General features: G+C 40.3%; 1 protein-coding gene across 4 annotated transcripts in view; it reads left to right on the plus strand.

Annotated features, from left to right (window-relative positions):
- tanc2a (tetratricopeptide repeat, ankyrin repeat and coiled-coil containing 2a) overlaps nt 1-12,687 on the plus strand; it is a 180,563-nt gene that overhangs the window by 145,243 nt on the left and 22,633 nt on the right. For all 4 annotated transcript variants that reach the window (XM_056234696.1, XM_056234697.1, XM_056234698.1 and 1 more), the window contains 4 exons: nt 875-1,023; nt 4,519-4,708; nt 5,588-5,839; nt 12,326-12,454. In XM_056234696.1, the coding sequence (XP_056090671.1) occupies nt 875-1,023; nt 4,519-4,708; nt 5,588-5,839; nt 12,326-12,454 (720 nt within the window). The remainder of the gene's footprint in view (nt 1-874; nt 1,024-4,518; nt 4,709-5,587; nt 5,840-12,325; nt 12,455-12,687) is intronic.

Raw genomic sequence — 12,687 nt, forward strand, 5'->3', positions numbered from 1 at the left:
CGCCGTGGCCGCCCGAAGGGTCTTCACCGCCGTGGCCGCCCGAGGGGTCTTCTCCACCCTGGAAGCCTGAGGGTCCGACAGCTCCGCCCTGGATGCCCGAGGGTCCACAGCCTGCTCCGCCCTGGTCACGCCCACAGCCTGCTCCGCCGTTGCCTCGCCCTCAGCCTGCTCCGTCGTGGAAACGCCCACAGCCTGCTCCGCCCTGGCAGTCTGTTCGTCCTGCTCCGCCCACGTTCCATGGCCCAGGTCCGCCCACGTTCCATGGCTCATGCCCGTCATTGCAAGGCCCTGGTCCCGTTCCCTGCGCGGACCTGGCCCTCCGTCCCTCCCCCGGGACCGCCTCCGCTCCACCACCCTCCCGAACTGTCTTGTTTCCTGTTTTGTTGGGCGTCGGGAGCCGCCCATAGAGGGGGGGCTATGTTGTGATGTCTGTCTGTGTTCCCCCTGTCTTTGTGCATTTGGTTCAGTCCTGTTCCCTGTTTTCCCGCTCCTCGTTTGTGTTCATGTATACCACGCCCCTCGTTATCTTGTTTAGCTTGTTTGCCCTTGTATTTAAGCCCTGTGTTTCAGTTCAGTCCTTGTGAGTTCTTGTGTTGTTACTGTCGATGTTGGTTTTACTGCGCCTGAGTCTTGTTCCTGGTCTGAGTCTTTGTATTGTTTTCAGTTTATGGAATAAAGTGTGCTGCATGTGGATTCTCCTTCCTCCTTGTTTCTGCTGCATCGTGACAGTATGATTATTATTGATTTATCATATTCCTCTTGCTGCTGTTTGACATTAGTTATGTCAAAAACAGCCTTTAAATGGTTTCTTACTTTATAAACATGTTTTTTTTTAATGGTTTTTCCTCTATCTTTGTCTTTTACTCTCTTACAGGGGACGAAAGCCAAGAACTGGGTCCTCCTCCGTCAGTAGACGAGGCCGCCAACACACTGATGACGCGACTGGGGTTCCTGCTTGGGGACAAAGTGAACGAAGGGCCTGGTGGAGCACAGTACAACATGGAGGAACAAGATGACCCCCAGGTTTGATACATGCATTCGATGCTTTATCCAGTCTCATTATTCTTTAAAAATAATAAGTGACTTTTTGGCCTAGTGATGATGGGAGGGAGGTGCTTCTCTGCAGCTCAGGGTTTTGTCAGTGGGCGGCTCCCCACCTCAAAAACACAGATATTCTTGCTCTCTAAATCATGGCAGATGTTCCTGGGTTTCAGATGAACACGAGTAGTTTGCGCTGGAGTATTGGTACAGTTCGAGTCTAACTAGGCATGTCTCAGACAGCAGATGCTGAAACCTACTCTATTTACAGTCCACACTGATCTTACCCATGATTCTCCAGTGAACATCTGCTTTTGCGTTTCGAGAGCTTAGAAACCTTTCAAGTCAGGAAAATTGAATTCAACGTGTTCTATTCAGTACAGTAACATATTAATTATGTCAAATGACATACAATCTCGTGCTGTTATTTTATATATATATATATTTTTTATAAATTAATTGCTTAATACACGGATTAAATACTGATTATAAAAATGGCTTTAGAAGTCAATATATTGTCTGTTTTATTTCAAACATTGTTAGAATTTCAAAATTAAATTTGTGCAATGGTACAAAAATTCCATATTACAGAATTAAAGTCGTCTTTAATAAAGTCTTTTAAAGGCTTCTCGAACAAGAAATGTAGGGCGGGACTTGATTGTGTCCATCGAGAATTGATTGGATGGTTGTGGTTTGCTATTGCTGTGATGTCATGTGAGTGACAGGTTGTCCCGCTCTCGCATTGAAAAACACGTCATCAGAGAAGAGATATCGCTGCAAGAGGGAGAAGTTATTTTGTTTTAAGATTACAGGATTGAAAAAAATGCTGTGCATGGATAAATCATTTATAATAAATACTGCAATATTAAAAATGGTCAATTTTGATTTCATGGTGACTTTAAAGGGGTGGTTGATTATGATTTCACTTTAACTTTAGTTAGTGTGTAATGTTGCTGTTTGAACGTAAACATTTGCAAAGTCACGACGCTCAAAGTTCAAAGCAAAGGGAGATATTTGCTTTTAAAGAAATTGCTTTTTAAGGACTACAACAAACGGCTGTTAGGGACTACACAACATTCCTCCCTGTTAGTGACATCACCAACCCTAAAATTTACATAAACCCTGCCCCCGAGACACGATTTATAGATTATCCAGACAGAATATGCTAATCAATGACTAGAAGATAACTACACATAAGCTACAAACATTCATTAACTAAGCATTCAGAAATGTTTTCTACATGTTGTCACTTCTTCTTGAGTCTCTCCATCTTTGTCTGACTCCGGTTTGAACATAAAGGCTAAAATATTTAGAAATTTTCAGGACACAAGCTGTTGTAGTTCCGCCCTCTGTGCCGGGAGCAGCAGCTCATTTGCATTTAAAGGGACAGACACAAAAATGGTGCGTTTTTGCTCACCCTCAAAAAGTGACAACTTTAACATGCTATATAAAAATATCTGTGGGGTATTTCGAGCTAAAACTTGTATATATGTAGTAAAAACTACATGTATATATTTTTTCATATATTTATAATATATTATTTGTATTTTAACAGTATTTTTTTTACATAACTAATGAGGTAAAATTGACAACCATTATTAAAACAATTATTTAAAAAACAAACTGCATCTTAACAATAACTAATAATTATTAGTTATTGAAACAGCCTCGCCATTTTTAAAAAGAACATTTCTTGAACTCTTGTTAGATTCCGCTGGTTAAAATCAGAAGCGTTTAATTATCTCTTAATTGTTCTCAGTTCAGTTTGACCTCATTGATCTGACTCCTAGTTGAGTCCAGGAATGTATCACACAACACACGGCTCCTGCCGTCCACAGCTGGGCAGAGCTATTTCAGAGGCTGGTCCCTGCCAAGCGAGCGTGGTCACCGAAAGGCCACTATTTCTCAAAACACAGATTCAGAGCCAGTATCTCCCACGCACACCGAAGCCTGAATTGGACAAAAAGGTGTAGACTGAGCTATTTAGAAATATTTGGGAAGTTATTGAGTCCAAGATCTGGCTCGGAGCACACTGCTGGTTAATAGTGAAAAGTATTATTATTTTTCAGGGGTTTTCAGGCATAGTAGACATTCCAACGTTGCCAGTTTAGAAGTGCTCAGTTGTACACATAAAGAAATGAAGATCTCTAGTTGCACTCTTAAAGCAAAACAAGGTTAACTACTTAGTGTTGTATTCAAACCCTAGTTTGTGAAATCAGCTTTAAGAGTCTCATGTTGCATCAGAGCCCCAAGTTGTGTTTTGCCAATTTATCCTTAAAATGTTGTTTTTATGAAAGAGCATCCTTTTGGTTTGCAGTAGAATCTCTTTTGGTTGAATGAAACGTATTATCTAAAACAGTTTCTGGACAGAAGTACTACTGACTGACTGAAGTTCATATCCATCTGAATGATGTCATTAATGTGGCCTCCACCGCAGACCCAGAGTCAGACATGAACTCGCTTAACCACTTATTCTTTCCATGTCTCTTCCCCTCTCTTTTATACTCCCTCTTTACTTTTTTCATGCAACCCTTTTATTATAAATTGTTGTTATCTGTTTGTCTTCTCACTTTGTCTTTCTTGCTCTCTCTCATCCCATTGGGTAAAATGATCCACCATCCTGGTCGGTTTTTGTAGATCATGTCTTGTAGCCGACTGTAGAATGCCAAAACAACACACTCATTTCTTTCTTTTTTCCATTTAGTTAAGAGTTAAAAATTCAACGTTCCCTCAGTCATATACCATAAAAAGCCAATAACGTTGTATTAAATTACATAATATTGAGTCACTGTGGAAAAATTGTTTAAGTCAGCCCAAGCCATAAAAAAAGAGATAATTCCACATGAGTATGCAGTCCTCAGCAGAAATATGGGACAGTACTGTATCATTAAATCCCAGTCAGCAGATTTCCACTTCTGGGGGCATTTTTGTGTGTGAAAGTCATTCAGCAGTGCTACTTTTCTGGAAGAGGAACCTCATATATACACACAGTGGTTCACTGATCTAGCAGAAGCCTTTAATATGCTACAGTGCATATCTGCAGTGTAAAAATGAGTGAAAACTCTACTACACCTCATTTATGAAACACAAGCAAACCAAATGTAAATTGTTTGTACAGTTATTCTTATGTGAATTTGTTAGATTGAATTGAATGGAACAATTTCAGGAAGAGTGGTTTTACAAGTGATTTACACAAATTTGTTCTACTGGTGTTTCATGAATGAAGCCCAGTGAATGGCCACCTTGAACTCATGCATGTTTATAAGTTTTATTTATTAGAAAAATATAAGCTCAAGCCTCCAACACATACTTAGTATTACAAGGTGTAGGAGGATTTTTAACCAATGAGATTTCACTGGGGGCAGGGATAGTCAGGGCAGCGAAATAGAAAGCAAACAACTCATTTTGTCATTATCATTCATTGCTTATATACTTGTGGCAAGTTTGGAGTTCTCTAACTCTCTTTTTTGTGATGTTCAGGGCATCTCCATGACCCAGAGGATCAGCCCATGCTCGAGTTTAGCTAGCAGCACAGCGTCGCCCCCTCCAGGCAGCCCCTGTTCTACGTTGCCCGCTGGAGCCCCAGGTAACATGGGCACCCGAGACTGTGCTTACGGATCCATCACGAGCCCCACCTCCACACTGGAGAGCCGAGACAGTGGCATTATAGGTGAGAGAAGTTCTGTAAATTATTTTAGGAATAGAAATTAAATTTCATTAGTCATCATTAGGGCTTTTTTTAATCATTAGAGCTTTTCACACTGCGCTTAACCCCAGGTTATCGTCGTTCTAGACACCGCCTTCAACCCCGAATAAAGGAACGTTTCATACTTGTAATTTAGTTGCGGGGTTAGCACCGCTTTTTACCTGGGGTTATGAAACCCTGCTCTGGAGATTAATACGGTTAACTCCGCATTGCGGTGCCAAACTTGTACAGTGTGAAACGATGCACTTGTTAGAATGTTACAACTAGATGCTTAGCAACCGACCACCAATCGCATGCCTTATATTCACGTGCTTTGGGCAGTCACGGAAACACTGCGCGATGTAGCCTATATAAACAGCCGTTTCTGCGTATGATAGGAAAGATGTCAAACGGCGATGGAAAATGCGACAATTGGAGTGAAGAAGAGACAGTTTCATTCTTACCTTTTATAGTTCGAAAAGTACTCTCAGAAAAACCTTGATATTACAGTCAGCAATGTGTAATATGAGGCCGTGCAGTGCTAGAGCCTTTATGTAAACGGGTCATGTGCTACGTTTGTCCAGTCAGTAGCTCTGACACCGCAAATATGCAAGTAAGGACTTTAACCCGGGGTTTAGGAATGTGCACTGTGAAACGGCAGCTTTCGAATACCTAGGATTAACTGTTAACCCCGGGTATAGTTTTAGCAGTGTGAAACGTGAATAAAGAAGACCCAGGATTCCGTTTACTTGGGGTTTAGTATGACCCAGGTTTAACTATTTCAAGTGTGAAAAGCCCTATTGATGTACATGAACATAATGACCGCTCAGTGTCGTTTTCAAAAATCTCATTGCTTTCTTGCAGCAACGCTCACAAGTTACTCTGAGAATGCTGAGCATGGAGGTAAACACAGCGAAAGCTCACGGGGCAGCCTGAAACTCTGGCAGGCACAGAAGTCGATGGGTACAGACTCCTTTCTTTATCGGGTGGATGAAAACATGGCCGCCTCCACATACAGCCTCAACAAAATCCCAGAGAGGAGCCTGGAACATTCCATCTCTCACTCCGCCCACTCCATCCCCCTCTACCTCATGCCCCGCCCCAATTCTGTGGCTGGTAAGTTTCTGCACCTGTCAAATTTTGGCTAATGTATGTTCAGAATAGTGTACACACTAGTGCATTGCTTACTGCTTACTTTGCAGTATATACATGTATGGAGGGCCATCCTTTGGGTCCCGCCGGGCCCCGTACTTGCGAACTGACCGAGGGGGACAGTTCGCAAGTTCCCCCCCCCCCACCCCACACACACACACACACACACAATGTACATGCTAGTGCCAAATATAGTACTAGTACCATTACTGGCAGTAGAATGCCAGTCTGAACATATCTGATTAGATTAGATTAAATTTTACTCATACACATACAAAGCAAATGAATTGCAGAAGCATCTAACAAAAATAGCAATACAAGTGTATTTATATACACTCACCTAAAGGGTTATTAGGAACACCATACTAATACTGTGTTTGACCCCCTTTCACCTTCAGAACTGCCTTAATTCTACGTGGCATTGATTCAACAAGGTGCTGAAAGCATTCTTTAGAAATGTTGGCCCATATTGATAGGATAGCATCTTGCAGTTGATGGAGATTTGTGGGATGCACATCCAGGGCACGAAGCTCCCGTTCCACCACATCCCAAAGATGCTCTATTGGGTTGAGATCTGGTGACTGTGGGGGCCATTTTAGTACAGTGAACTCATTGTCATGTTCAAGAAACCAATTTGAAATGAATCGAGCTTTGTGACATGGTGCATTATCCTGCTGGAAGTAGCCATCAGAGGATGGGTACATGGTGGCCATTAAGGGATGGACATGGTCAGAAACAATGCTCAGGTAGGCCGTGGCATTTAAACAATGCCCAATTGGCACTAAGGGGCCTAAAGTGTGCCAAGAAAACATCCCTCACACCATTACACCACCACCACCAGCCTGCACAGTGGTAACAAGGCATGATGGATCCATGTTCTCATTCTGTTTACACCAAATTCTGACTCTACCATCTGAATGTCTCAACAGAAATCGAGACTCATCAGACCAGGCAACATTTTTCCAGTCTTCAACTGTCCAATTTTGGTGAGCTCTTGCAAATTGTAGCCTCTTTTTCCTATTTGTAGTGGAGATGAGTGGTACCTGGTGGGGTCTTCTGCTGTTGTAGCCCATCCGCCTCAAGGTTGTGCGTGTTGTGGCTTCACAAATGCTTTGCTGCATACCTCGGTTGTAACGAGTGGTTATTTCAGCCAAAGTTGCTCTTCTATCAGCTTGAATCAGTCGGCCCATTCTTCTCTGACCTCTAGCATCAACAAGGCATTTTCGCCCACAGGACTGCCGCATACTGGATGTTTTTCCCTTTTCACACCATTCTTTGTAAACCCTAGAAATGGTTGTGCGTGAAAATCCCAGTAACTGAGCAGATTGTGAAATACTCAGACCGGCCCGTCTGGCACCAACAACCATGCCACGCTCAAAATTGCTTAAATCACCTTTCTTTCCCATTCTGACATTCAGTTTGGAGTTCAGGAGATTGTCTTGACCAGGACCACACCCCTAATGAGAAATTGAACAGGTGTTCCTAATAATCATTTAGGTGAGTGTATTATTTAACTGCAAGATGGTAGAAACCTCCATATTATGCTGAGCTAGTCAAGACTCAGTCCAGCGTTCAAATCCTGTTAGTTACAAACGCTCATATTCATCTTTCACGGCGTGTGAATATTTAGAGTCAGCTCTGTGTGCAGCTCATTCAGCCGAGGCTCTTTGAACACTTCTGTTCATGAATGGTGAACTGCAGAGGCAGGAAATATCCAACATAATTCAGACCCTAAAAGTCAACAGACACGTGTTTCCAATTCCCTCAAAATGTCAAGGTCAGTAAAAGCACATAGTGATTACTGTGAGAGCTATAGACGTGCCCCTCTTTTCAGCTTTATGGGCCATTTGAGCTCTTGAGCGGCTCCTAGCTCCTGATGCCGGACCGTTACCACAAAGCAAGGACATCTGTGTGAATCTGCTCCTGGTTTTATGAAGGATTTGTCGTTTGTGCTGCTGGTTTTGGATCCATATAGTGTCAAACTCAGTAGTTTGAACCAAAGCTCAGTTCCATGCAATGTAGATTTTTTTTGTTTACTGTCGACTTTTTACTGTCGAAGGTTTGCTTGGAGGAAATTCCCAGATACAGTAAATTGAATGGTTAGAAAATGAAAAGGTCTAAAATCTGATTAAATAACACATGCTTAATAATTTAATTAATGTGATGAATAAAGGTTAACAAATTATATTACTTATCATTCTTTATAATCTTAAAAATTGGATTCTTTATTGTTGTTATTGTTATTATTATTATTATGATGATGATGATGATGATGATCATCATCATCAATTAATTCATACATTTATTTATCTTTGAATAAATGGCTATGAAGTAGTTCCAGGTTTACATTTCTATACATTTACCACACTCTTTCTGAGCTGTTATAAAGTCTTAAATTGATAGAACATCAAAGTGGCATACAAAAAGCATCATAAAAGCACCATAAAACTGGGAGTAAATAATGATAAAACTCAATTGTGTGTGAAGTGTATTTGAGAAGACACAAACCTGCTCCCAGCATGCACCTGAGTGAAGACAGCTGCAGCAGTGAGTGAATGACGTGATCTGTTTGTTCATCCATCTTCGCATCTGTCTGTTCTTGTGCTCTCATCACCTCACCCTCTCTTTCTCTCTCTCTCTCTCTCTCTCTCTCTCTCTCTCTCTCTCTCTCTCTCTCTCTCTCTCTCTCTCTCTCTCTCTCTCTCTCTCTCTCTCTCTCTCTCTCTCTCTCTCTCTCTCTCTCTCTCTCTCTCTCTCTCTCTCTCTCTCTCTCTCTCTCTCTCTCTCTCTCTCTCTCTCTCTCTCTCTCTCTCTCTCTCTCTCTCTCTCTCTCTCTCTCTCTCTCTCTCTCCCTCTCTCACTCCTACCCCTGATTGTCTTTCTTACTCATGCATGCTCACCTCTCAAACTTTTCATCTTTCTCATTCTATTCTGTCACACCTTTGATTTCTTTCTTTCCTCAACCCACCCACTCATTCCCTCTCCTGCTCTCGGTGTGTGTCTCAGTCCATCTTTTATCACATCTTCCCCTTTCAAAACCTGTCTGATCTCTGAGTTCAATATGCATTTGATTATTCTTTCTGACAAAAAGACTTGACATGTTCTCCTGTGTTCACTTCCTGTCATATATTCACACATTCACCCTCATATATGTACATAAAGCACACAATACGAGGAGTTTAAGAGATTAATGTACTGGCATATTCACATGTGGGTGGTTGCCAGGGTTTTGCTAGGGTGTACTTGGTGGTTTATTACTGGCATTAGTTAAAATAACCCACTGCCAAGTCTTTTGAATATTCTGGTCTCAAGAAATGGCTCAGGATTCTTCCCTTTTAAAGACTAAAGGTGTAGACACTATAAATTTTGCCGGCAAAAAGTCCATTGTTTATTATCAATGGCGGGTCTGTTTGAAGCACAACTCACAGAGAAATCAACAGATACAGCGTTCTGTTGGGCAATATTGCAAATCTGTGTTGAATCCTTTGTGAAATCTGTGAGGGGAAATCTTTCACCTGCAAAATTTCTGATCATGTGCATTCCTATTGAAATGACTGGATTTCGCCCGAAAAAAATTGCAGAACAATGGTAAATGTGAATGCACCTAAGTGTTTTTAAGGTAAAAAAAAATTGCAAGTCTGATCACTTAGAATTATTTAGCATACATGTATGTTTATCTTCCATTTTAAAATATTATGTGAGGACATGAACAGATCTCCATGTTCAATCAAAGTTTAGAGATATGTAGATATGAACATGCTCAGACATTTGGTGTAAAACGCAGACGTGCTTTCTGGACCAGCGCCACGTGGGGCTGTAAAACACCAGTTTAGTGATGGGAGCCAAAGTCATTGTGATGCAGTTCAAGCCGCCGTACATCCAGCAACACAGTCATGCCAGCCAGACAGTCTGCAGTGCAGATGGAGAGGGTGGGGTTGGGCAAGACAAATGCTGCTGTCTAAATAGCATTTTTCTATTTTATTTTACTATTAAAACCATGGGTTTAGCCAATATACAGTTAGCTGTGCTGGTTCTAAGTGTCTTAAAGTCTTTTTTCCCCTATTGTGACATATACAGTATTCAAAGCTTCTCAAACTGGAAAAAATTTAGGAAGGGACTTGATTTTGTCTATTGAGAATTGATTGGATCATTGGATTGTTGTGGTTTGCTATTGTTAAATTGCCTGTTCAAACCAAGGATGGTACCTATAAATATAACAAAACTAAATTAGTGTCCACACTAAGTAAGGGATAATGTGCATCCAGCCGGTGGTTCTCTCAAAATAATCCCTGACAGGATGATGAGGTCTTGATCAGCCTGAAGGAGGTTATTTCAAGAGAACCACCGGCTGGATGTACATTATCCCTTACTTATTACACGGCTACTTGCCACGTAAGTAAATAATTAGACACGAAATATTGATCTGAGTTGAAATATTTTATTAGGTCTTTAAACGCAAAGCTTCCATGGTGAGAGCAGTTGCAGTGGCAAGTTCAAACTAAACGGACATTTAAGAGATACGGTATACAGTCATTCATACCACTTATTACACAGCATTTCACCACATAAATAATTCTGGGGATAAGATATATTGATTTCAGATTAAACTGTTTTAAAATCGTACCTGTTTGTATCTCATAATCCAACAGTGTACAAAACAATAGTCACAAAATGGCAGCAGCTGCGTTTGTATGAAACAAGCGAGAGCGAGTCCACGATACTGGATGGCATTATTAAATACACAAAATATTGATTCGACTGAGTTTTAATATTTTATTAGCTCACCAAACGCAAAACTTCCATGAAGAAAAAACGTCCCTAGCAGGCGTATAGCACTCCTGACTTCAGTAACCCGGATGAGCCTGCGTTATCTTAATTATTTTGAGCAGTTGTTATCTGGGAATAACTTACTGCTGGATGGCGCTACTGACCAATCAGAATCTAGTATTCCACAGAGCCGTGTAATAAAGGAAGATAACATTGTTTATTGTAAGCATACACTGCAGTTATTTTGACTTCCACTTTAAATGCCCTTTTAAAATCTGGTGGATTCTGATTGGCTGTTTTTATTGTTAATCAAGGTTTTTATTGTTAAATATTCCATTGATATTGTTCCCCTCTGTCGTTATTGTAAGCTGTGTTGTGGACTTCCCTATTCTTATAGAATTAGAAGAATTATTCAAACAATATTGTTATAGTTATCATCCTTGGTATGAACAGGCCTTTATGCTGATGGAGATCCTCCATGGTTTTATATTTGTAACATTAATTGTAGTAAAATAATAGTTAAAATAACATTAAATGTAGTAAAATCGATAAAAAACAATCAACAATTGTTTCAATCAGCTCTCAATCACGTTCCCGCTCAAACATGGGTTCTGAGGAGAGTTATATTACTGAACTATTGATCTACACATGGACTCGTGGAAGTTGTCATTTGTAAATGTATGTACCATGGGGCTATGGTTGTTTTTCTGAAATCTGTCTTCAATTAAACATATTATAGGAGAACGAAAGACTCTCCTTAGTGTGTTGCACCTGGCACCTTACATGGCTGGTGGCCAATCGTCCTTAGCATCTGTGCTAACACTGCCACAATAATGTTAGCCGTTGTTAAATAATTAAAAAGCTCTCTCCAGATGCTTTGAGAGAAATTCTGTGGCCACCCACAGTGTTCTTAATATTCTGGTGCATCAAGCCGCCATGAACTTCCCTCCTCATTAGCAATGGAAAAAAGGCTCAAAATTCATGCAAGCATCCTCATGAAAGCTAATATCCACAAGCTAAGCAAACACAAGCTCTCACACAGTTTGTCAAAGGGTTTGACCCATCTCTAACTACAGATTGGACCATGATATTACCATGTTTTTTTTATATTACTATGAAATACCACTGCATTCTTGGAAAATACCCATGCCTTAATTTGTAAGTCACCTTCATTTTTTGAATAAAAGCATGTATTGAATAAATGTAATGCATATATTATGGATTATTACGGTAATTCCATATCCATTAATAACCGCCGTATATACTACTATCTGAGGTAATTATTTTACCACTGTAAATGGTTTATTAAACAAAACACTGTTACATTTACTTCATAGCTAATGTTGATACATGTCAGGTAAAATTAAATAAAATCAGGTAAAATAATGAGAAGGCGGGTATTTTAAAGTCAGCGGGAACTGATGATAACCAACAGTACAGATTCATTATGCTGTTCAACTCCAATGCAAATTTCAAAGTACTTAATTGGCATACATATTTTAAATATAATATTGCCCAAGCATCAATACACACACAAATGTAGAAAAAAGAAAAGTGGTTATAAAAATATTACTTTAAAAATGTAATCATTTTAAATAACATTGAATATTTTACATAAAGCTAATATTTAATATATAATATAAAAACATTTTAAATAACAGTATTGTTTTTTCTCTCTGTCAGCCACTAGTTCAGCTCACCTGGAGGATCTTGCCTATCTGGATGAGCAGAGACAGGCTCCACTGCGCACGTCTTTGCGAATGCCACGTCAGAACTCCGGTTCCAGCCGCTCTGGACAAGCGGACATAAGAGGTGTGTATGTTATTTCTAGATTTTGTGCATATATGTGATCACATGTACCTTTTTCTCTTTGTGTTATCCACAAATTATTGATGAGGAAATTGGCAAACTTTAAGCAAATGCACTAATTAAAAAGCCATTGCTGTCTCAGAAAAAAAACACATCAAAGACAGAATTAAGTTTTTGGGAGATTATGGGAAGTTGTGTGTGGAGTGATGAATGAACATGAGTTGCATGGTGATACT

Source organism: Rhinichthys klamathensis, unplaced genomic scaffold (genome assembly GCF_029890125.1).
Source record: "Rhinichthys klamathensis goyatoka isolate OS25496 unplaced genomic scaffold, OSU_Roscu_1.1 h1tg000401l_1, whole genome shotgun sequence".
NCBI classification, from domain to species: Eukaryota; Metazoa; Chordata; class Actinopteri; order Cypriniformes; family Leuciscidae; genus Rhinichthys; species Rhinichthys klamathensis.